The sequence below is a fragment of the Coptis chinensis genome, chromosome 5, assembly GCF_015680905.1.
Source record: "Coptis chinensis isolate HL-2020 chromosome 5, ASM1568090v1, whole genome shotgun sequence".
Lineage (NCBI taxonomy): Eukaryota > Viridiplantae > Streptophyta > Magnoliopsida > Ranunculales > Ranunculaceae > Coptis > Coptis chinensis.
This window is the reverse complement of record NC_141460.1, coordinates 15,891,222-15,915,301: the sequence shown is the minus strand read 5'-3', so window position 1 is coordinate 15,915,301 and position 24,080 is coordinate 15,891,222. Positions and strand designations below refer to the sequence as shown.

At 36.1% G+C, this 24,080-nt stretch overlaps 4 protein-coding genes across 38 annotated transcripts; all 4 read right to left on the bottom strand.

Moving 5' to 3' along the window:
- Positions 1 to 393: 393 nt before the first annotated feature.
- On the bottom strand, positions 394 to 9,224 carry LOC147496875 (glyceraldehyde-3-phosphate dehydrogenase GAPCP2, chloroplastic-like). 19 transcript variants are annotated; one of them, XM_086559713.1, is made up of 10 exons: positions 8,925 to 9,224; positions 7,525 to 7,592; positions 7,398 to 7,436; positions 7,153 to 7,246; positions 6,771 to 6,883; positions 6,617 to 6,681; positions 1,683 to 1,767; positions 1,267 to 1,410; positions 948 to 1,144; positions 394 to 783 (listed from the first exon to the last, which is right to left on the bottom strand). In XM_086559713.1, the coding sequence occupies exons 4-8, from the start codon at positions 7,153 to 7,155 to the stop codon at positions 1,368 to 1,370; spliced, it is 309 nt and encodes a 102-aa protein (XP_086415839.1). In that variant the 5' UTR covers positions 7,156 to 7,246; positions 7,398 to 7,436; positions 7,525 to 7,592; positions 8,925 to 9,224; the 3' UTR covers positions 394 to 783; positions 948 to 1,144; positions 1,267 to 1,367. The 19 variants fall into 19 exon arrangements, 14 of the variants coding, with proteins under 14 accessions (XP_086415839.1, XP_086415838.1, XP_086415842.1 ...); XM_086559712.1 differs by lacking the exon at positions 8,925 to 9,224 and adding an exon at positions 7,688 to 7,976; XM_086559718.1 differs by lacking the exon at positions 8,925 to 9,224 and adding an exon at positions 7,688 to 7,977 and having other exon boundaries at positions 737 to 783; positions 948 to 1,140.
- Positions 9,225 to 9,573: 349 nt separating this feature from the next.
- On the bottom strand, positions 9,574 to 11,744 carry LOC147496874 (ornithine transcarbamylase, chloroplastic-like). Of its 2 annotated transcripts, none has more exons than XM_086559710.1 (4): positions 11,564 to 11,744; positions 11,178 to 11,305; positions 10,728 to 11,003; positions 9,574 to 10,081 (listed from the first exon to the last, which is right to left on the bottom strand). In XM_086559710.1, exons 2-4 carry the CDS (start codon positions 11,229 to 11,231, stop codon positions 9,863 to 9,865), a joined length of 549 nt encoding a protein of 182 aa, XP_086415836.1. In that variant the 5' UTR covers positions 11,232 to 11,305; positions 11,564 to 11,744; the 3' UTR covers positions 9,574 to 9,862. The 2 variants fall into 2 exon arrangements, with proteins under 2 accessions (XP_086415836.1, XP_086415837.1); XM_086559711.1 differs by having other exon boundaries at positions 11,572 to 11,744.
- A 21-nt stretch (positions 11,745 to 11,765) lies between these two features.
- LOC147496872 (putative callose synthase 8) lies at positions 11,766 to 21,508 on the bottom strand. Of its 16 annotated transcripts, none has more exons than XM_086559708.1 (21): positions 19,904 to 21,508; positions 18,669 to 18,721; positions 18,526 to 18,586; positions 17,707 to 17,788; positions 17,560 to 17,609; positions 17,292 to 17,378; positions 17,088 to 17,221; positions 16,892 to 16,985; positions 16,724 to 16,809; positions 16,481 to 16,642; positions 16,223 to 16,346; positions 16,019 to 16,113; positions 15,791 to 15,935; positions 15,566 to 15,717; positions 15,268 to 15,374; positions 15,057 to 15,179; positions 14,897 to 14,966; positions 14,621 to 14,801; positions 14,426 to 14,537; positions 12,665 to 12,784; positions 11,766 to 12,569 (listed from the first exon to the last, which is right to left on the bottom strand). In XM_086559708.1, the coding sequence occupies exons 17-21, from the start codon at positions 14,955 to 14,957 to the stop codon at positions 12,522 to 12,524; spliced, it is 522 nt and encodes a 173-aa protein (XP_086415834.1). In that variant the 5' UTR covers positions 14,958 to 14,966; positions 15,057 to 15,179; positions 15,268 to 15,374; positions 15,566 to 15,717; positions 15,791 to 15,935; positions 16,019 to 16,113; positions 16,223 to 16,346; positions 16,481 to 16,642; positions 16,724 to 16,809; positions 16,892 to 16,985; positions 17,088 to 17,221; positions 17,292 to 17,378; positions 17,560 to 17,609; positions 17,707 to 17,788; positions 18,526 to 18,586; positions 18,669 to 18,721; positions 19,904 to 21,508; the 3' UTR covers positions 11,766 to 12,521. The 16 variants fall into 15 exon arrangements, 2 of the variants coding, with proteins under 2 accessions (XP_086415834.1, XP_086415835.1); XM_086559709.1 differs by having other exon boundaries at positions 14,621 to 14,789; XR_015194921.1 differs by having other exon boundaries at positions 11,775 to 12,569.
- Positions 15,091 to 16,805, bottom strand: LOC147496873 (putative callose synthase 8). Its single transcript, XM_086562689.1, has 9 exons — positions 16,737 to 16,805; positions 16,524 to 16,642; positions 16,223 to 16,346; positions 16,019 to 16,113; positions 15,916 to 15,935; positions 15,791 to 15,813; positions 15,566 to 15,717; positions 15,268 to 15,374; positions 15,091 to 15,179 (listed from the first exon to the last, which is right to left on the bottom strand). The coding sequence occupies exons 1-9, from the start codon at positions 16,803 to 16,805 to the stop codon at positions 15,091 to 15,093; spliced, it is 798 nt and encodes a 265-aa protein (XP_086418815.1).
- Positions 21,509 to 24,080: the final 2,572 nt, after the last annotated feature.

The following is a 24,080-nucleotide window of genomic DNA, read 5'->3' as shown; positions in this document are numbered from 1 at the left end:
ATATTTTGAATTGCCACCGACATTACGTAATGGAAAGTTATTCATATTTGTTTCTGAGGGAATAATAACATGATCAATGATAACTCCTCTAGCTTCAATAAATGTAGAGGAATCTTACACTAGAAGTAAAAATCGATCAAATTCAATGTTTAAAAATTGTTAGAAGGTTTGTTTGTCCCCTTGTTTGTGTGCTTTGTTTTTCTAGGATCCCCTTGTTTATATTTTTAGGCATTTTGATCTTTTTTGTTTTTTCTTGTTTTAGCTTTCTCATTGTATTACACTAACGAAGGTGAACAAATCTAAAAACCACAATTTCAATAATACAAACTAAAAATGAATCATTGAAAGCAGGTCACTTATTTCAAGCAAGATGAAGTACAGATAGACCATATGAGTCATTGAAAGCAGATCCCTTATTTCAAGCAAGATGAAGTACATATGAACCATATTTACCAAACAAGTTAAAAACCTTTTTAACCACTCTAATAAAATTATTACAATGTACTTCTGATTTCTGTTATGGCTTGCATACAATGCAACAACTAATGGAACTCTTTTCTTATTACCTTGTGAAAACATTCATTTTAAGGAGTTCTTCTTAATATCTATCACAAAATGATACTTGACATCTTTCTTAACCATCCTCTCAAGTGCTTCATTTATGTAGTCGATTGGAATAACTTCAATCCCCAGGTATATCTTGTTGGCGGCCGCGAGAATTCTAACATCTTACGTGGTATCCTTCGTTTTCCACCGTTACACTCCCGGAAAAAGTTTTGGAACCTACCAAGAAGATAGGAAATTATTTTAGTACCGACACGACCACTAACAGCCTCTTACTATGCGTTATAACATCTCCATCAATTAAAACCAGTTTCAGAAATACCAATTCAACAAATAAATAATTACCATACTTCGGAGAATTGGAAGGAAAATAGATAACTAACCTATATTAAGGCTTGTGGGATTAATTTTAACTTCGCTTGGAAAGAAAGCCCACTAAGACCAAAACACCCATAGTCTTCAAGAGTGTCATGTATGGATCAAAGGGATGATCACCAGATGCAGTATCAACTATGAAGTCAAGAAAAAATTCGGTCACCATTCAAAAGTTTCTCGTCCCTTTCATATAACATATCACTGTCTGGAGATAAGATAACCTATTAGAGGTATGCAAGCTCAAGAGGTATACTAATGTGAATCATAAGTACCTATGTGCATTATCAATATCTTATCGAAAAAACAAAGAAGGCCAGTATAACTTACGGCCATAACATACTTCCAATTGTTGTTTGCCAGTTCTGAGCACAAATCTATCATCAGCTTTAAGGAGATTCACAACTTCATCTTTTTTAGATGTACTTGTGCTAACAACTGTTACATGTAATCCTAAAGCATTTATGAACTTCACTGCCATATGTTAGCCATGTTATAATTACCACTAGAAAAGCAATACAAGTTTACAACTTGATAGTATGCAACATTGTGTATTATATAACCTTAGGTTTCAAACATACGAAAATCAGTGTCAAAGAAATGGCTAAGTGCTCTGTTCTAAGGCACCACTATCAATTATCTTCTCTATCTCTCGAGGTTACCAATTTAATATATGCATAGTGCATCTCAGAAGTAAGTCAATTTTCATCGATGATATATGAGAACTAATTGTGTGCATAACTTACCTGGCCATTAACAAATCTGTTAAGCATAAATTCTTCCAGCTATTTATCGTGTACTTGAATTGTGTCTCCATCCCAAGCAATGGTGCTGTAATGAAACACATACATTACGTACACCAGTTAATACAATAACATATATATCTCGGTGATGGAAAATTCAATTGTCATTACAAATACATACGACTACGCATTCTCTATAGTCAAATGAACAGTATGCATCATAAAAGGTTTTCAGATTGACTTACATTTTACATACTTTACATGTGCAAACTTGAAAAACCTCCCAACCACTAGCTGCTTTCGAGAATCAAGACATTGAAACGTTGCTGAAGATTCTACTGAAAGTAGCTTTTCACCAAGCTTTACTGTAGTCGGACAGTCGTCAACACATATTACCATAACCACTTTCTGTTTTCCCTCTATCTCATTTTTCTTGTTCACTTTTTGTGTAAGCCGGCTTTCTCGTCCTTTTCCCACATTATTTTTGTCACACTTAACCTTTGTGTATGTGATGTAGTACTATGACATTGTTTATCCATGTCTATGGAACAACTCTTAACCTAAAATATAAGGAAATATTTGAGAAGCTGGACATGATAGAGTTAGCTACCCCAGGAGGATGTCCGGTTATAATGATCTATCCTCTCAAATCGAAAGTTTTTTTCAATTTGAGAAGACAGATCATTATAACCTGACAGCCACCGGGATAGTCAACTCTATCATAACCTTCTTTTCTTATATGAGGTTCCTATATTTCCATACCTATTAGGCCATGCTTTGAATGTGAATTCAAATAATAGGGAAATGGCATAGTGAAACCCTCATACCTTTAGGTTAATTGTTTTTTTTTTTTTTTTTTTTGGCACACAAGTAAGGAAATTTTATTAAAAAGAATGTCAGAAACAGAACATGATACACTTACGCTCATTTAAATCTATATCATAGTTACATAATTTGGTCTACTAGTGGTCCAAATCGAAGTTCCCTGCAATAGTGTGGATCCCTTTCTAGCCGCTGCCTCCACACTAAAATTGCATTCTCTCAAAGTATGGGTTAGTTTCCAGTGTTGTAGAAGTGTAATCACTCACTTCCATCTTGCTCTAAACACCCATGGTATAACATCGCTATTGAAGGCCTTAACAGCAGCTTCTGAGTCGGCCTCAATCCAAATGCTATTCCAATTCATTTCTCCAGCTTTCTCGACTGCCAATACAATGGCAATGCATTCTGCCTCAAAACTAGTAACTTGGCCTAGTCTTGCTGCAAGAACTCTCACTACTGCTAAGTCTTTGTTTCTGCAAACAATCCCAGCCCCCCCTCTACTTGGAGTTCCTTGGGCTAAACCATCCGTGTTACACTTTATGACATTCCCCTGAGGAGCCACCCAATGTACCTCATGTATTTTTTGGGCTGGAGCACTCTACGCTTGTACATCGAGCCTTTTTAGAACTCGAAACTCTTTCATGTCATTTCGCTTCCTTCCATGCGAGAGCGAACCCAAGACTTTCACGCCCCTTAGAATCTCTCGCTTCATGTTGCCCATGTGAATGGGGTTGTCCTCAAAGTGCTCTTTGTTTCTAGTCTTCCATACTTGAACCATGATGTGTACTGTAGTTGCATTCCACAGCTCTTGAATGATGGGGTTGTTATTTTCTGTCGCCTTCAGCAGTACCATGAAGTTAAACTCTGAGAGGGTTACTTCAAACATTTGTGCTGCCCAAGTCCAAACCTCTCGAACTTTGGTGCAATCGCATAGAAGATGTTGTACAGATTCTTCCTCTTGATGGCAGAAATGGCATCGAGAAACCAGCTGTACCCCAACCTTTTTCACACGATCATCAGTTGGCACAACTATTTGTATGAGCTTCCAAGCTATGCAGGCAGTTTTGAGGTGTATGTGGGTTGTCCAGATCTTCTGACTCCATAATATTTTATTCTTCTTTCTCCTGATTGTTTCATAAGCTGACTGGACCGAGAAAAGCCCATCAGACTCTGGCTTCCAAATTCTAACATCTTCTTCCCCACTAGGTTATGGGATTTTAGTCAAATCAATTCCTAGATGACCAAACACTTCAGAGACAGCAGCAGGAAAATTCCATTTGTTATCTTCAATCACGTCAGCTACCGTCGCCTTGTACCCAGACCAGTTTACTTGTGGCAATAGTTCCATGATTGATTTTCCAGCCTAGTTGTCTCTCTAGAGGTCTACTTTGTGTCCTTGACCTATGATCCATCCTGTGTACGGCTCTATATCATAAAGCGCACCTCTAAGTCTAGGCCAAACATATGAGGGCTTGTGATACGTAAGAACACTGCCATCTCTTTTTCGGAATTTCCTATTCATAAATCTACTCCAGTCATCATTCCTACTCAGAAAACCCCATGCAAGCTTCAGAAGGAGTGCTTTGTTTATCTCTTCCAGCTTGCGAGTGCTTAGACCACCCCCTTCGTCTTTCGGCTTACATACATTCTCCCACTTAAGAGTAACAAATTTTCTCTTGGTGGGATCTCCTGACCAAATGAAGTTGCGGATAGCCTCTCCTTCTTTGATACTTTTCTTGGACCATTTGTACACTGCCATATTATGGATTGGCATGCTTGATAAGATCGCTTGGGCCATGATTACTTTCCCCTGAAAGGACAACATTCTGCCTGCCCACCCAGAAGCTTTCCTTTTGATTCTATGCACTAGTCATTGCGTGGATCTACTGTTCACTATTCTATTGAAAAGTGGCACCCCCATATATTGCTTAGATAGTTCTCCTTCTTTAATATCAAATAACTCCTCTACTCTCCTTTTCTTCACAGGAGTCATGCTGCCTAGAAAAATCTTACTTTTTTTGTGTTAAAAAATTGTCCTACTGCCTTTTGATAGAAGTTAAGGCCTAACTTCAGCTTTCGGAGGACTCTGATGTCGCCATTTGCAAAAAGAAAGAGGTCGTCTACAAATAACAGATGCGTAGGTTAATTGTTCAGTAATAGAAAAGTTAGAGGTAAAAGTTGTCATAGTATTACATCACATAAACGAGTAAAGGTTAATGACACACCACTAACATTACCCAAATACCCCATGTCATAGGCTCCATCCAATAGATGTTGATTACTGTAACCACTTTCTGTTTTCCCTTTCTCTCATTTTCTTGTTCACTTTTTGTGTAGGCCGGCTTTCCCGTCCTTTTCCCACATTATTTTTGTCACACTTAACCTTTGTGTACGTGATGTAGTACTATGACATTGTTTATCCATGTCTATAGATTAACTCTTAACCTAAAATACAAGGAAATATTTGAGAAGCTGGACATGATAGAGTTAGCTACCCCAGGAGGATGTCCGGTTGTAATGATCTCCTCCCAAATTGAAAGTTTTTTTCAATTTGAGAAGACATCATTATAACCTGACTGCCACCAGGATAACCAACTCTATCATAACCATCTTTTCTTATATGAGGTTCCTATATTTCCATACCTATTAGGCCGTGCTTTGAATGTGAATTCAAATAATAGGGAAATGGCATAGTGAAACCCTCATACCTTTAGGTTAATTGTTCAGTAATAGAAAAGTTGGAGATAAAAATTGTCATAGTATTACATCACATAAACGAGTAGAGGTTAATGACACACCACTAGCAATACCCAAATCCCCCATGTCATAGGCTCTATCCAGTAGATGATGATTACTGTAACCACTTTCTGTTTTCCCTCTCTCTCATTCTTCTTGTTCACTTTTTGTGTAGGCCGGTTTTCTCGTCTTTTTCCCACATTATTTTTGTCACACTTAATCTTTGTGTATGTGATGTAGTACTATGACATTGTTTATCCATATCTATGGAATAACTCTTAACCTAAAATACAAGGAAATATTTGAGAAGCTGGACATAATAGAGTCAGCTACCCCAGGAGGATGTCCGGTTGTAATGATCTCCTCTCAAATTGAAAGTTTTTTTCAATTTGAGAAGACATCGTTATATCCTGACTGCCACTGGGATAGCCAACTCTATCATAACCTTATTTTCTTATATGAGGTTCCTATATTTCCATACCTATTAGGCCGTGCTTGAATGTGAATTCAAATAATAAGGAAATGGCATAGTGAAACCCTCATACCTTTAGGTTAATTGTTTAGTAATAGAAAAGTTAGAGATAAAAATGGTCATAGTATTACATCACATAAACGAGTAGAGGTTAATGACACACCACTAGCAGTACCCAAATCCCCCATGTCATAGGCTCCATCCAGTAGATGATGATGGTGAGTGTTTGTTGGAAACTGGGAATCAAGTGATAGTAAAAGCTGGACACATGCCCGCACCAATCAAGATTACCATTATTTTCCCTCATTATCAACATAAACAAGGAAAACCAATAAATGAGTATTCACGAGTATTCCACTTAAGTGTCATATACATGAGTATTCCACATAAATTGTCATACACTGGATTATATACTATATAAGATGTCATATGCAGGATTACTTCACAATTTTAACATACTAATATACTACTCAATGTGTCTTATTCAATACTTCTTATAACTTATTAATGTTATCGTACTTTAAATGTTATAATCTAAAGTAATTTGTTTTGTGTATAGTGCACTATACCAAATAAAGTCTCATACTAACACAATGCAATATGCAACATGAAGTGTCTTATCTTGGGCTAGTTCTCATATAGTTAACATACTGAAATATGCCACATAAAGTGTCATATTCAGAACTAGTTCACATATGAACTACGCCTCATATATATACTGCAGAAATACTAGCATACTAAACTATACAAAAAGAGCCCAAAAAGAGTTAGATCACTTTAACTAATTGAATTATGAGTGTTGAATTATACCACATAAAGTGTCATATCAAAAGATTGATGCACTTAGAACTTCACAAATAAATAAGAAATCACAATTCAGACAAGGAGACAAAAGAAATCAACTAACTTGATACTGAAGATTCAACGACATAGTCGGCCCCATATTCACCCCAAATGATCTCTGCAGGGTCCCTACGGAAAAATATGTTGTTAAAATCTAGAAACTATGTTCTTCAATAAGCACCAGTGCCTCGATAAGAAAGCTGATACCAGAACATCACCTTTTGCTTGTGACTACAACCTTCTTTCCATTTATTTCCAAGGTGGAAGCATCAATTACATTTTTTGTTCCTTTAAAAACTCCATGAGTCGAATCATATTTGAACATGTAAGCCTCGAAAAGGATAACATCAGCCCAAAATTTTCACCAAGTAGCACAATTTAAAGTACGTATAAGACAAAAAAGAAAAATGTGTTAGGTTTTACATTGGATCAAACTAAGGATGTATGGTGATACTAATTTTTGTATAGTGACATAAACCTCCTCAAGTCTCACAATCAATCTCATAGTCGGTACAAACAAGACATTTGTAAAATTTAGCTCCAATGGCAACAAAGAAAGGAAAAGAAAAACTGGAGAAGATACAAACAGTGTCCCCATACCATGTATGAGGCATCAATGAATGGATCGTTGACAGCTACAAATCATCTCTGCTTGTTGCAATACGTAAGACCAACCTTCCAATCCGGCCAAAACCTGCACGATAGTAATTTTCAGATAGACTAGAAGACGAGATGCATTCTATGCTCTAAAACTAAACTGCGACATTGCTAGTCTAGATGGAACCTAAAAGATGCAAATAAGCTAATAATAAACAAGATTTCAAGAAGAAGAAAAAAAAGCTCACTGTTGATCCTAATCTTTGTCTTCCCACCACTCCATGACTCTATACATGAGCAAAAATGACACCAAATAAAACAAATTCATAGAATTAAAAACTAATCACCTTAAAAGTCCTATAATACAACTCTTACTAGGAATGGTAGGGGATGTCTCTGTGGCTGTGGCTTTGATAGGCTGAATACTTCTTCCACTACATTTCCTATACAGTTCAGACAGAGAATCATGAGATTTACTGTGAAATTAAAGCAAAATTCACTACAATGTCATAGAAACCACAGTGCTTGATCACTGAACTGTAAGGATAATGAGTCAACTTGAACTGAGTTACCGAAAACGCTTGTTTGGACCTTAGCTGACTTCAGACTAGGGGTGCAAGTGGATATCCAAATATTTGAATCCGATTCGAATTCGTATTCGAAAAATCGGATATTATCCGAAAATTTCGGATATCGAATTCGGATTTGGATAATTTTTTATGTCCGAACTGGTTTCGGATATGGATTCGGATACTGCCATATCCACGTCCGAAAATATCCAATCCGATTTAAAAAATTAATAATTATTATATATAATTTATTTATTTATTTATTAATGTATAAAATATTATATAAAATCATAAACTAATAATATAAAATTATAATAACAAAATAATAATAATAATAAATGACAAATATATATATATATATATATATATATATATATATATATATATATATATATATATATATTTATTTATTTATTTATTTATAATAGTTTTTATAGTGGTAAAATGAATTATTCAAAGCAAATAAAATTTTAATTAATATTAATTTTCGGATAGGATATTATACGATATCCGATTCGAATATCTGAAATCGGATTTGGATAAAAAATTTAATAATCATCAGATTCGGATTCGGAAAAAAAAAATCGGATTCGGATTCGGATTCGGATACAGGCATATCTGAATCCGAACCTATCCGTTTGCACCCTACTTGATTTGTGATTGCCACTTTGAATGATTCTTTGAGAAAGACAAAAAGTAACAAAAATCATTGTAAATTCAAATAAAACAAACAAGCAACAACAACAACAACAACAACAACAACAACAACAACAACAACAACAAAAAAAACTTATTCCTCTCTTTGAGACCATTTAATTCAAACATGCTCATATGATATTGTTCTATCCTCCTCTTGATGTAAAACTCACAAACATTGTAATGGATGATTGACAATGGAGAGTGTGCTATTTACTATCACACTATGAATCAATAAAAGCTGGGGATGCAACTTAAGCAGTTTCGACAAACAACACCAGCAATAAGAAAAGTAATAGTATCGAAACTTCATTTATATCTCCACTCAGAATCCAAAATACTATCTTTAACCAAATAACCAATACTTATGTCCAGGCTCAAAAAAGTCAATCATTCATTAACAAATTATTTCCACAGTTTAGCTCATCAAATCATACCAAAACAACCAAGTAATCATGACTATATATATATAGAAAAAAATAATAATATTAATATTTAAAGATATATCACCTTGGGAGGTTCAATGAAAGATGGAGGTGATGCTGCTACAGTTGATCTAATCATAGTAGAGAAAGTCATGTTTTCTTCTTCTTCTCTCTCGATCTATAAACCCAACTACGAGAGAGCAGAAGAAGACTGAAACAAGAAAGCAAGCAGAGGAAAAAAATGTTTTTTGTTTTTTAAGAGGGCTTTTAGGGTGCGCAGGGTGGACCCAAATTTCGGCTTTGTCTTTTTTGTTTCGGACATTAAAGAGTTTTTGGCGAGAGAGAGTTTAGAGAAGAGGGAGTCTTTACACTTTTACCCTCACTGTTGCTGTTGGCTAAAACTTAAACAACCGGTCACAAATTTTAAAATGAGTGACTCACAACTCTGCGCACAGATGCACCATGCGCACACTAGGTTTTCGGTCCTTACTCAAACTGTTCATTTACTGTCCTTGTTGCCTAGCTCATTCTGATTGTTGCTGTAATAAAACTTCTATATGTCACTTACTTTTAAATTAACAAATCAAGGTATATTTAATCGTCTTAACATTATGTTGATGTTTTCCATTATGGGCATCCCGATTTATTTGATAGAGTATTTCACTTAACGAGAGGTGGAATAAGCAAAGCATCAAAAACCATTAACTTAAGCGAGGATATTTTTGCTGGTAAATTACTGTTATTATACTCTCTCCGATTAAGTTATTAGGTTCTTCGCAGTGACAGGCATTTTTATTTTATGTAGGATTCAATTCCATATTGCTGCAGGGTGTGTTAGGTACCATGAGTACATGCAGGTTGGCAAAGGTCGGGATGTAGGTCTGAACCCGATCTCAATTTTCGAAGCCAAAATAACTAATGGAAACAGTGAACAAACTCTAAGCCGTGACATGTACCGCCTTGGACGTTGGTTTGATTTCTTCCGGATGTTATCCTGTTACTTCACTACTGTCGGATTTTACTTCAGTAGTCTGGTATCTCTATGACCCTTGTAACCCTCTCTCTTACACGTAAGCCAAAAAGGTGAAGCATTATGGCATTTTGCGCATGCATACGGTTTTCAGCTTGAGGGAAATTGGGAGCTTCAATTACTCCATTTGTGACTTCTACACCTCTTTCCGCTGGTAGGCAGTGCATGAAATAAGCTTTCGGCCCAGCTTGTTTCATAAGGTCTTCGTTTATCTGCAATTGATCAGCAAAAACAGTTAGTATAGACTTTCTGAACGCTATTGCGTAACAACTGAAGACACAAATGATTTGAAGTTGATAGACTATTACTAGTAAGTATGATACAATTAGAAGACTTGGATTATTCCTACCAAGAACGAATAATAAAAGAACACCCATGCTATCAGATTATTGCCTCTTTAGCTTTTCTAATATTCTGCTGTTACATTAGGGCAACAGTAATGGGCTAGTTGCAGGGTATTGTAACTTGTACCTTGAGATTGACAGTGAGAACCAATAATACACGTCTAAGCTCAGATCCTACATTTACCAACTCAAAAGGAGGCTAGAATAAGGAATAATAAATGAAAAATGGGTGGAAAAACATGATGCTGTGCCTGTGTATATTGGAGTACACATTGCAGCTAACTCCCAGGATTTGTTCTTCATCCAATGTCTTATTCATATAGGATACACTTTGTCATCCAACAATCATCCATAATGAAATTTTTTCTGTTGAACTCTATATCTTTAAGCATCTACTTCGAGCGGTTTCATATGATAAGCAAGGAGCTTCAGTTTCATGTCCAGCTCAAGTATCTAATTCTAAAACGGAACAGGCAATAGGCCATAAAAGGAACCAGATTTTGCAGAAATTTACCTGAAATCCCTGGAACAGTTGGCGACGGTATTCAGCCTCACCCTTTTGACCCATGCTAGCCCATACATCTGAGTACACAACATCAGCTCCTCTTACAGCTTCCTTTGGACCATTTGTAATCTCGATCTTGCTTACTCCAGAACTTCGCGCTTTTTCAACTGTCTTCTCATCTGGTTCAAAGCCTTTAGGGCAGGCACAAACAAAATGGAAAGGAAGCACCGACGCTAATAGTAGCCAAGAATGCACAATATTGTTTCCATCACCAACATAAACAACCTGGATATTGCATTTTGTCAAAAATCACATTCGACTATAATATTCATAGCGAAGTCAATAGACTATTAGGGAGATACTGAATTGAATGTCGGTTTCACCATGACACAAATGACAACCTAAAGAGACTTTCAACTTTGGGTATGGAAAAATAATCAGAGAGATGTTATAACTAACCTTTGTTCCTTCCAGCTGACCTACGTGTTCAATTATGGTGAGGGCATCAGCCATTATTTGGCAACGGTGATTGTAGTCAGTCAGACCATTGACAACTGGAACACTAGCATATCCTGCAATGAGAGTGACTGCATAGGCAAGGAAACACAGGTATGATGGAGCACATTCAGCACTATTTGTTCCAATAAACATAGTTCAAGATAGGGAAAAACACATTTGAATAGTTAAACGTTTTCATAGCTCACACCAATGACAAATATGATCTTGGTTTTTCACAAGGATTTTCAATATGGGAATCTCTAAAATATCTGATTTGGTGAAGTTTTATGGAATAATCAGATGATAATAATCAAATAATGTGAATAATATCAACAACAACAACTGACCATGTTACCCGATGAGCAAATAAACGTGCCATAATGATGTCATTATAGCCAGAGTACACAAGCAACATCACGGGTTTCCTCCCTTTTACCCATCTGGATATCGTCCGGTCCTAAATAAATGGCATGACCACCCAGCACAAAAAAACCTGTCTCAAAAGAAACCTTAGTTCTCAGTGACGGCTTTGCAAATATCATTGCCATTGATTTGCCCTTAAATGGCTGATACGTCCTGTCCCCGGACTTTAGCAGTGCCTTGACCTCAGCAGCTCGGTCTAGAATTTTCGCAATAGTATCTTTGCCGAAGTCACTAATATGAATAAAATCCTTGAGATCTGCTTTGACTCAATATACAGAAAAACAAAAAGATAATGAAAATTCTACAATACTGGCTGGTAGCAGATATTATATCCTGGTAGCACATAAAATTGAACCTAAATGGCCACTCAAACAGATCGCTACTAGTGTTTCTTTTTTTTTTCCTAGATCAGGACTAGTGCATTTTAAGTACCATGATCATAAGTTGATATAAAGCATCCGGTTTTAATCTCTTATAAAATTTAGATGTGTTACGTGTCTCATTCATATTGTTGTTCTACAGCTATGTTGGCGTACAGTAGCATCAGGTTTTATATTATTTCCTCAACATTATTTGTGCCAATGTATTAGATTCAATATAGGACGCATATCCGACAGAACCACTACTTTGATTTTATTGTTAAAAGGCATAGAATTGGGATCTCGTGATGAGTGGGAAAATTTCATTATTTGGTCTAATGTGCTTGAAGTGAGTGTCTCTTTTACTCACTAATATAAATGTCTCTCCCTGAGACACACACTGGAAGAAGAAGAAGTATTGTGTTCTGTGTTAGCTACAAGTCAAAGGATCTAGCCTTCCAGTCAATATGTGCTCCCGTAGACCAATTATTGTTGGAGGGTGTTGCTCTTGGTGCCGTAGGAACTATTGCAAAACATTTCTCATCTTGAATGCTTCTTCAATATAGTTGTCCTGTAAAACCAATGAGTGCACAGAACAATTTCAAGAAGATGAATGGAAATAAAAAGATAAAAAATAAAAAAAATAAGAAGAAGAAGAAGAAATACTTGGTTCATATCAATTGTTTGCAACGCATCAGCGCGTGTGAAAATTATAGCATGGTTTTGATTTTCAGGCATTCCGACTCCAATATTGGGTGGACCAGGAAGTTTTATGCGATAAATCTCCTACAAAAGAGTTTGTTAAATTTTAACTCATGTAAAGTAAAGGAAATAAAATGGGTGGTTTCACTATGAAATGGAAAAGAAATAATTTTAAATGGTATGTGTTTGATAAACTGGAGAAAGGAAAGTAAAAACTGGAGAAAGGAATAATCATGTTTGTTTGCAAAAGCTATGGAAATGAATAATTGTATTGTTGGGTCATGGGTGTATTAGTAGTAAGTCCCTATCTATCTATTTCCTTTTCTTTCCTTTCTTTTTTTTTTTTTTCCACAAAAAACCTTTTCCATTTTCATGATTTTGTTTCCATATGTTTTCCTTTCCATATTTTCAGGGGTTAGCTAAGGACACAAAACCTTTTCCATTTTCATGATTTTGTTTTCATATGGAAAATCCCATTTCCTTTCCATGCCTAAACAAACGCCTTACAAACTATGAAAAAAATGGACCAATCTTTACAAACTATGAAAAAAATGGACCAATCTTATTTTTCTTTCATTTCCATAGTGTTTCCATCATAACAAACACACCCTTAGTATTTGATTACGTTTAGTCCCACATCGAATGGGATACCGTCTTGGATCCGGGTTATATAGAATCAACTACCACTTACTAATGTTGAGGCCTTTTTGGTTAAAACCTTATACCCATGTATGGGGAAGCTTTGGACCTGGCCTTTGGGTGGTGTAAGTGGGGACAGTGTCGACACATAGACTATATTTAAGAGACATTGGCTGAGTCCAATGGCTCCCTATCCCCTTAAAAGTAGAGCTAAAATCAACAGATTTTACTCTCTATCATTAATTTCCTCTTTTATGTATACAAAAGATTTTATTTTTATCCTTATTTTACTCTCTAGTCAACAGATTTTACTCTCTATCCTTATTTTACTCTATATAGAGAGTAAAATCCATTATATAGATAAAGAGGTAATTAATGATAGAATAAAATCTGTTGATTTTAGCTCTATTTTAAAGGGATAAGGAGCCATTGGACTCAGCCTTACACCTCCCAAAGACAAGTATAACGACGTAGATGCATAGAGTTCAAAATGCCGATGTTGACCAAAACTTCAAAACCAACGAAATTCAAAATATTTTGTTAAATGCGGACCATATGTTGAAGTGCACTTTGCTGGAAATAGTAGAAAAATTAAGCAGTTATTCACATTTTCAAATAAGAATCTCGAAAATAATAATAGACACAAAAGTACACATGTAGGAAATATAATTCATTGAATATGCAATATTCCTTTCTCTACAGATTACATATTCTAACTATTTATTTAACAATTCAGACATATTTAACACTGCAGTCTTGTTCTGTTGAAGATACATTTACCAATGCAGTCTTGTCCCTTCAGAACACAAGGGCTGGGAAGCCACTTTGTAGATTAATTAAACAAGTCGTAAATATCCTGCGTTGGTCTATGTCGAAGTCAATAAAATGCATCTATTCCAACTTAGTATGGATCATACAATCGCTTTCAAGGGACTTTAAGAGTATCTTACAAAAGATATATCCGTGGCGATTAAGTTAGCACTAACCTAAATTGATAAAGGCTAATATATAACCTTCAGCAACAAACTCACATTATTAATCAAGATGAATCAATATTTACTGGCCAATGTGCATGGCATACAGTACCTGGTCTAAATAGTTCACTGCCTTAACCAATATAGAAGAATAAACTTTTTGAGGCTTTTCAGTTTCGATAACTTCTTTCTCCTCCACGTAAGCAACACGTAAGGATGGATACCTTCAAGAAACAATAGAAAATCCAACCATGCTATTAATGTAACTTTTCACAGAAAAAAATTACACAAGTTGTGAACGGAATACCTCATCATCAAGTCAATTAACTCTTTATCATCTCCAGAAGCCTTTTGCACTCCCAACGATTGACAGGTAACTACATAGGTAAATTTAATGTCTGCTAGTGCATCCAGTTGTGCTGATAAAGAGTGCGGACCATGTTTCCTATCACGTCTCCATTCAACGAGCTTATAATCTTCAAATATATCTATTTCATCAAAATAGGTACATCCAAGAACACATCTGAAATGATTCCAAATACAAGGAAGAATTGGCCACTGAATAAGATTTCAGTAAACTCACCTTTATCTTCAGCCATATCAAGAAAGGCTTGTAGTTTGATGGCCTTCCTATAGTACATCATTCCTTCTAACTGTATTACAAAGCTCAAAGTTTATTTCAAGATGGACAAAAATATTCACAGTTTTATATCAGAAGAATAGTTGATGCACTTTTCCTTTACCAGTTCTGCTTAGTGTTTGTCCACGGAAGGAAGCTCACATTCTCAAGTCTTCCTCCTTCCCCTTAAAGTTTATCTCTTCTAAATTTTCACATCCAATGCATTCCAAGAAGTTTTTCCACTCATCTAAGAGTAACAAAAGTCAGTGTACAGAATTCGTTGTAGAACAACCAATTGGGAGAACAAAAGGTGAATGACATTTAACTACAGTAACCTGGATACATCTTTTGCATGTAAAATATTATGGACACGCCTTCTTGCCTCGAATGAAGCTCCCTCATGGAAAAGTTAATTTCTTCCTGGTAATGCGGAGTCAAAACACTGAATTCAAAGAGAATATGAAATCAGAGAAAACAATATAGCCCCAGTACTAGACTATCAATAATCATCATCTGATTTGAAATTTTTACGAGGATATACTAAGAACTAAAGTATAAAAAGAGACCAGAAAAAGTGAACAGAACGAAATTTAAGGGAGGACGGAATATGTAGGTAAACTTAAGGAATCAAACCTGAAAGACAGCATAATCCTAAAATTTGGAGCAAATGGCATATCCATAAAAGGAGATGTTGCGAAAAATGAAATACGTCTCCTAGCTTCCAAGTTCACTGGAACTTCCATAGCTTTTTTGTTAGCAGTAAGCAACAAAAGCAAGCGTCTGATCTGCCATAAACAATTGGACAGATTAATTTCATTTATTGTAATTAGATTGAACGATGAAGAATAATAATCCCACTTGTTCCTTCAAAGGGCCACTATCTGGCAAAGGAAAAAGAATAGTAGATTTTCCATTAAATGACACAAATAGCTGTGGTTGAAACTCTTTGAAGAATCCCGTGTCCCTTTTCAATGGCTAGGAACCATAGAGCATATCCAAGAGTCTGCATAAGAAAACAATCTAAATAAGCTGCAGCTTTGCAGAATACAATCTACTCTTAGGAAACTGAGTATTGACAGAACAAACCTGGATCCATGGGTCATGATATCTTGCATTAGAACTTCAAAGATATCTTGCAGTCTTTTCACCACTTTGTCAAGGTCTGCTTCTTTGTTTTCAACCTTTAGGGCATGCCACATTTAAAGGAAAAAGGTCAGGAAGCCCAGGGTTGTAAAAGAAAAGAGAGGTATACAGTGTAAAGCTGAAACTAAGAACAAAAAAAGATATTACCAGAAGATCAACTAGGTTAATGCATTTAGTGTGTAGGTCTGGAAGCTCGCTCATCCTAAAATCCGTAAGAAAACTGGATTTGTTAATGCTCATTTCGACTTCATTAATTATCTCAGAAACAATCCTGATAGCAGCACACAAAACAACAAAATGAAGGATAGACTAGAACTTTAGAGAGCATTGTTTTCTAAGGAAGCAATTCGATCCAGACAGTCCAAACCGAAAAAGAAAAAAAGAAAAAAAAAATGGTTTCTTTACCTTTTTTTCTAATTCCCCCACGACTAAAACTTGAAGTATATACTTTACTGACTCATAGCATTCCTTAACAGCCAAGTACATAAAGTAGTCCTTTCTTATCTTCTTCAAGAGTTTCTCATCTTTACCAACGAAATCTCTAGCCATGCTAAATGCTATTGAAAACTGAAAAAAATGGAAGGATTATAGAGTTTGATTTGAATAGCAATGTATAGATATAACAATCGATGAGAATAAAGAGCATACTTTAGTTGCTAACAGGAAAAACAGGCCAACGGATCAGACCGGAACCCAACTCTATCGACACCAGTATAGTCATCAAATCCATCTCTCTGTTGTCAAGAAAACAAAGTTCTGTTGGGTTTTCGTACAGGTTTTATTTTGACAGATACATTAGCAAAAAACAAAATGCACCTGTTGCTTATTAAATCTTCAGCCCAAAGCTAGTAATAATTTGGTTCCACACTTGAGCAAAGTTAGCAACGACATTCTTTTCGTTTTCTGAGACCTGTAATAGAAGAATAAGATTGATGTTGTCAGATTCAAGAGAACTGTGAATTTTTTGAGCAGTATAGACACATTTCAAACATAAAAAGAAGACTCTTAGTACCTTGTGAAGTTTTTCTTAAAGAAACTTCTTATGTCACTTCCACTGTTACATTTGGATGAAGGTGGAACAAAGAAAACATTGGAAGCTCAAACCAAAGATAGGAATTTACTTCTCAGCATCCCCATTGTCCGTATCTAAGATGAGGAGATTGTATGACTGTAAGACTGTTACAATATCTGTATCAATAGAAAAATGACTGCATACCTCACCAAGATGACGAAAAATTCCATAAAGTCCACCAAATACTGCACAAAACACCAAATACCAAATCTGGGTGTCCATAAAATAAACCTGTATCAACATATCAAAATATTTTAATATCACAAGAACGAAATGCTTGTATAAGCTTCCAATTAAGTATACTGAAAGAACTAGGAATCTATTTTTGAGCATTAGGCTTGCAATAGCAGTTATAGAACTTGATGAAGGAAACTTCTGAGCTTTCCTGAAGCCTTAAATCACGAGAACTCACAAGTAGAATAGGCGCCCAAACAGCCACAATAGCACCAGCATTGCTTTTGACTGAAAAACGAGATTTGTTAGAAGTTTCTTAACCTTCAAACTCAATAATAAATACAATGTAACAAATTAGATCCATGATCATAAAAATGAAGATTACCTTTTGGAAAAAGCTGATGCCAATCGTATGAACTTACTCCAATTTTCATGATTTTCTTTGTTGGTTGTACAAGTGGTTTAATCTGAAATTTAGATGAGCAGTTACACTACGTATAGTGTCCACTAATTGATATGTACTGTTAGACAAAACGTGTCCACATGAGCTTGTTGACAACCCCTACAGAAGAAATGTTTTTTTTGGTAACGCAGTAGGCCAAAAACCAAAATCACAAAACCAAGACAAATGGTTTGCTCGTGGCGGAGACACATTTTGACTACTAGACCAAATGAGGTTAATCTTGATGATTAAAAGCCCATTAAAAACACCTGCTTGTGGTTTTTTTTCATATGCCCTTTCGAATCTGAGCAATCAAGGCAGATTATTATCATTGGAATTTTGTTTGTCGCCGTTATGTTTTTGTCTTCTTGATGGATCCTTGAGGGCGACAACCTTCAGGACGGTGTAAGTGACTACATAATGTCGAAAACAAGGTGATCGTGTATTATCATGAGTGTGAGGGAGGGTAATCGAGATTAAATTCATAGTAGGTAGGTGTACATGAGCATGAGATACACCATAAAATCAATACTATGACATCGATCAGGATTATAATGGAATACAGGTCAGCTTAGGGTTATTTTAAATTTAGAACAAGTTCCCACTTAATAAGGTTCCATCTTTGACATTAGTTTACATTTATGCCTATTTCATACATGTATCGAGTCCTCCCTCTATATTAAAGGCCTGGGCAGTCAGGAATCTATTGAATTATACGGTTTCTTTCTACACCCTACTGTTCATGGACAAACAGCGACTCACCTCATAATAGTAGCTAAAAGAGAGTTTGCTCAACAACAATAGCATCCAAAAAAGACTGTACCTGGAAAAAAAACAGATAGACATGGTGAGGCCTATACAAAAGACATAAAAAGAAAATGAAAGGAAGAAAAGTAGGAAGATACTTCAAAAGGGTAAAATGATTTTCTTGCATTCCACACCCAACATATAACCAGGGCTGCATAAAAACAACTTTGTCAAGATAAGAATTATTTCCAAGTGAATATCACAAGTATATTTAAAATCAGTAATGTCAGAAAGTGCGAAATAACTAGAATGACAAAAAGTGGGAGAAACTCTAGCATATTATTTAAATTGGGAAAAGAACATACGATATATATCCTATACTAGAGAAGCTTTGATTTGTAAATGACGCAGCATGGGTTGTAACTAGCAGACAGATAGAAAGAAAATGGATTCTCATTGTAAACCCGACTCCCCTCAGCTCCATAGAGATACGACAGTGACACACTATAAATAAATTTTATACTTACTATATACCAATGGTGACCAGAAATAGAAACATCTACAGTAGAAATGTCTTCCATATAACAAAAATAAGCTTTGGATACAAAATAATGACCAACATAAAAACAAGTACGAATGCAAGGAACAGTTTCTCAGTACAGTTTCTCCATACTAAAATAAGAACCATGCAATGAAAACTACTATAGTATATTTGGACTGACAGACACAAGTATGGAGGCCAGGGAACAGTTTCTGACATAAAAAAATTGTTTCCAAACTTTTGGTACTACTAATGCAATATGGATTAAAAATAATACTCATCTCAAGGAAACTGATGAAAATAAAAGCTGTACAATGCCACAGTGTTTTCTCCTATCTAATCATTATTAAAAAAAATAAAAAATGGCCATCTCTGATTTTTTAACATCTAGTTACATACAATATTTTGGTCAGGTTCCCAGTTAAAAGTCCCTTAAATTCAAAAAATGAAGAAATAACGATCTACTCTCCCATCCATCTGCTACCAACATGTGGATACAGCTATTTGACTTATGACTTCAGTCTTTCAATTATTTCCTACTAAGAGCATCTCTAGGTGGGTAACAAAAAATTTCTACAAAATGTTACCAATTTCGCAATTTGTAGAATGGGAGGAGATGTCACTATGGGTCCAAGTTCAGCACTTCTGGGTCCACTAAATCATTCTATGGTGCATCTGGGACAATGTATGTTCAGTTTAATCAAGCTGAAGACTTGTCTGAAACTAAAGTACCGCTTTTTCCATGACAGCTGCGGGTCTTTTGTTTCACACAAAACTTGTTTACACTACCAAGTTGGTAATCCAAAGAATGTACATACACCAAGCTAATCTATTTCTAATGTGATTCAATACCTGACTTCAGTATCTTGTATACTTAGCAACCATAATTGCTGACCGGAGCTGACTTGCTTCTCTTTTATAGCCTGTAGAACGAAGACCGAAAACTGTTGCCTTTTGTGCAGATTTGAGGACTTTCACGTCTTCTATTAAACTGGTCTTTATAAGTCTGGCTGCTGCAAAGAACTGCTTCGCCTTGCAAAGAGCATGCACCATCATGGAGTAGGTGAAATCATCCTTATACTCCATTCTTCCAAACACCTTCATTGCATCTTCTACTTGACCTGCTTGGCACAATCCATTAAGCAAGCAGTTGGAGGCTACCAAATTTGACTTGAATTCCTTCATCTCCATAAGCTTCAAATGACGTTCAGCCCCATCCATGTCACCTGACCGACACATTCCATCAACAAGTATAGTATGAGTATACTGATCACTTTCCATCCCACATTCCTGTAGCTCATTGACCAAACCAAACGCATTCTCCAACTTCCCTTCTCTACAATACACATTAATCAGTGTGTTGTAAGCAACTAAATCAAGTTCAATTCCGTTCTTAACCATTTCACCAATACAATAATTAGCCTCTCTTGTCAAACCTACCTTAGCTAGAGCACTAATCACAGTACAATACCCAAACGCATCAAACGTATATCCTTTACTCTTCATCTCCATAAAAATCTGAAACCCTTGCTCAAACTTTTTCGACCGAAAACAACACTTCATCACAGTAGTATAAGTAGACGCATCAGGTACATTCCCTGTTTCCTCAAGTTCCTTAAGAATGATCCTAGCAGATCCCGTTCTACGCAATTTACAAAGCCAATTAATAAGTATATTATGAGTAGCAACCGTTCCTTCAAAACCATGCTCTTGTAACTTCCTAAACAACCTAAACGCATTACCCGTATACCCACTTGTACATAGACCATGTATCAAAATATTAAACGTAGTAGCACAAGGCATAATATCATCACCAGTACAAAGAACATCACGAAAAATACCAACAGCTTCATCAGGTTTACCATTTTTAAAGAAACAATCCATCAAAGTATTATAAGTCCAAACATCGGGCAGGATACCCAAACCATGCATTTCATCAAACAAATGAATACAAGTTGATAAAAGTGAGTATCTAGAAGCAGCAGCTATTAATGCATTGTAAGTAACTACATTTGGAGTTAGGCCAGCTTCTGTAATTCTATCTAGAATTGAGTAAGCAGCATTAAAACTTACGATACGTGAGTAAGCAGAGATAAGATTGTTGTATGTATTGATATTTGGGAAGTAGCCAAGACGAATTGCGTCTATAAGAATTGTTTCTGCTTTTTCTAGTTGTTGGGCTTTGCATAATGAGTGTATTGTGATGTTTAGTAAGCTTGTATATAGTCTTGGAAACATTTGAAGGGATTTTTTTTTTTTTTTTTTTTTATAATAATAATAATTACAAGATTAGTAGAAATGAATTAGTGTTGAAGAATGATTGTAGGGGTAGAAAAGGGAATTTTATTATTATCATCGATTTCTATTTCTGTCTCAAGCTCTCTTTGTTTAGATTGAGGCATTGGCCAATTTTTCAGAGTTGAGATACGAGGCCCCATTGGCGAGGAGTGAGAGAAAGAAATGGTCACTCGGTTAGCCCGTTTAGGTCAGGGGCGGCCTCAGTATGTCCAAATCCAAACCCAAACCCGGAGACCTACAATGGACGTTGCCCCATCAGACCCAAGCAAGAAATGTATAAAAGATCTTTTGTTACTTTGCTTCAGTTTTGCAGGTAACAAAATTTTATATTGAACAAAATTTTATATTGAACAATGGGAGAAGGGAGTCAATGGCTTGAAAATAGGTCCAAAATTATTTAGCTTCGACCAGTATTTTTGTATCCGTGATCATTAGATATATAGTAGATAAACCCTGCACCCAAGCACCTGAATAGGGGCCTTACCAATGATGATCCAAATACTGCTAAAGTGTTGCAGTTAAGACACCAAAGTTGGGACTGAACTTTCATCCTTTCACTTGAACAAGAGTTTCTAGGAAACCTCTTAGGGCATCACCAATGGGGCCTATATCCGGGCCTTGATCTTCAAATTTGAAGGACTGATAGAAAAACCAACCTCCAACGCAGCCCCTAAATGGGGCCCCCAAATTTAGAATCTGTATATCTCTCTCTATTTAAAAATTTATAATCCCTATGTCTCTCTCTATTTCTATCGATGATTTTAGAGGAGCTGAAGCCCAAATCCGTTCGCACGTGACCAAAAACGTGACTGCACTTCACTCGGTTCATGTTTTTTTGTTCTGCAAAACCCCAAAACCCCAACAGACATATTTTGAATTTCCCCACCACCACCTTCTGCACCTTCACTGCTTGCTTCACAAGCACTCATTTCACCACTACTACGCCATTAATTCAACACAAATCTCCTCACTACTTGTAATGGCAGCTTCACGATCAATTAATGTCAGAAGGAGGGGTCCGAATTTTTCATTGGAAGAAGATGAGGCATTGTGCAAAGCATGGGTAGCTATTGGTGAGGATTCGGTTGTTGGAACATGCCAAACTAGAAAAAGGTTTTGGGAGCGGGCACTTGACGCGTTTCATGAGATCTTGAATTACCAAACCGGTCGAAGTTCGAAAGGGATAAGTGATCGATGGGGTGTAATTCAACTTGCAGTCAACAAGTTTTGTGGATTTCTCAGTCAATTAGAAGCAGTACATCAAAGTGGGATGACCATGCAAAATCGGGTAAGGCATTTGTTTGCTTAAATTTATATAGTATGTGTATATGTTTTTGATGAAATGTCCAATAAGAGATATTCACTCAATGGGAGCAATCCTATACTTGTTTGTTCGGATCAACAAGAATCCTCAGACGTGAAATGATTTTGTAAGGAATGACACCCTTTTTATACTGTGTGTATGATTGTGTTGGAAAGAGGAGAAAGTGCATTGGTGTCATGCATTTTGATTTCGTTTATTCCCAACTGGTTGAGATATGCTTTGGATCAAGGTTGTATATTCAGGATATATACCGTCTGATAGGTAATATCCCATGTGGTATGCATGACCATTCAACACAAAGTTGCAAGCAGGAACTCTCCCATTGATAACATCATTGAAAAGTGGAGAACGGTCCAAGACATTAATGTCATTATGAGATCCAAGCATGCCAAAAAAGGCGTGCCATATCCATAAATCTCTAGAAGCTACTGCCTATAATATCAAAGTAGCTTCTTTCTTGTGACCAACGTGGGTACCATGCCAAGCAGTTGGACAAGCATGCCATGTCCAATGCATATAGTCCAAATTGCCGAGCATTCCAGGAAATCCCCTCTCTTCCCTTTATTTTAGTAGGCGTTGAATATCAACTTATGTTGGTGCTCTCATATATTTTTCTGCATAGAGCTCAATTACAGTCGAGCAAAATCGCTTAAGGCTCTCCAAGATAATTGATAAGCACCCACAACTGTAATACTAGCTTTCCCGTAGAGACATAGCATTTTGGGTAATTATGTGTTTAATAATTATGAAATAATTATATTTTTGTACTTTTGCAGGTTTTCACAGTTAACGTGAATATGATGATAAAACCTACATCAAAGCACGAGAATACTATGCATACTTGAAGTCTCTCACTCAACTCCAGTGAAGCCCAACAAAGCCCAACAAAGCCTAACTAGAGCCGAAGATTTCAACGGGACAAAACCAGTGAAGAACAGGACTGTAACGCCTGTATTTGTAATATGTATGTATTTATTTATTTATTTATTTAAAAGTTGTTGGATTGGATTTGGGATATGTGGGCCTGATTTCTGGGCCCGAGTATGTGTTGGGCTTAGGTTTCAAACCCATGTATATATTAATATTTTTCCAGAGAATAGGGTTTTTAGATAAAAATAAAGTGGAGGCGGAGATAAGAAAACTTGCTTGCTAGAGAGTTGGAGCGCGACGATTCGGACTATAAGGATTCGTGGAGCTTTTGATTAACGTGAGTAGTTATTTTTGCTATTTCATTGAACCTATAGTTGTTTTACGTGTGTATACGGAGATATTTATGTCTGTTCAAGGTTCTGTTTTATTTTTGCTTATTCTCCTATTTTATTCGGCGTCCTGTCTATCGTGTTGTTAAAACTTTGTTGAAATCTGTCGTGTTGTTAAAACTCGAAACTCTAAAAGTTGATATTGAAC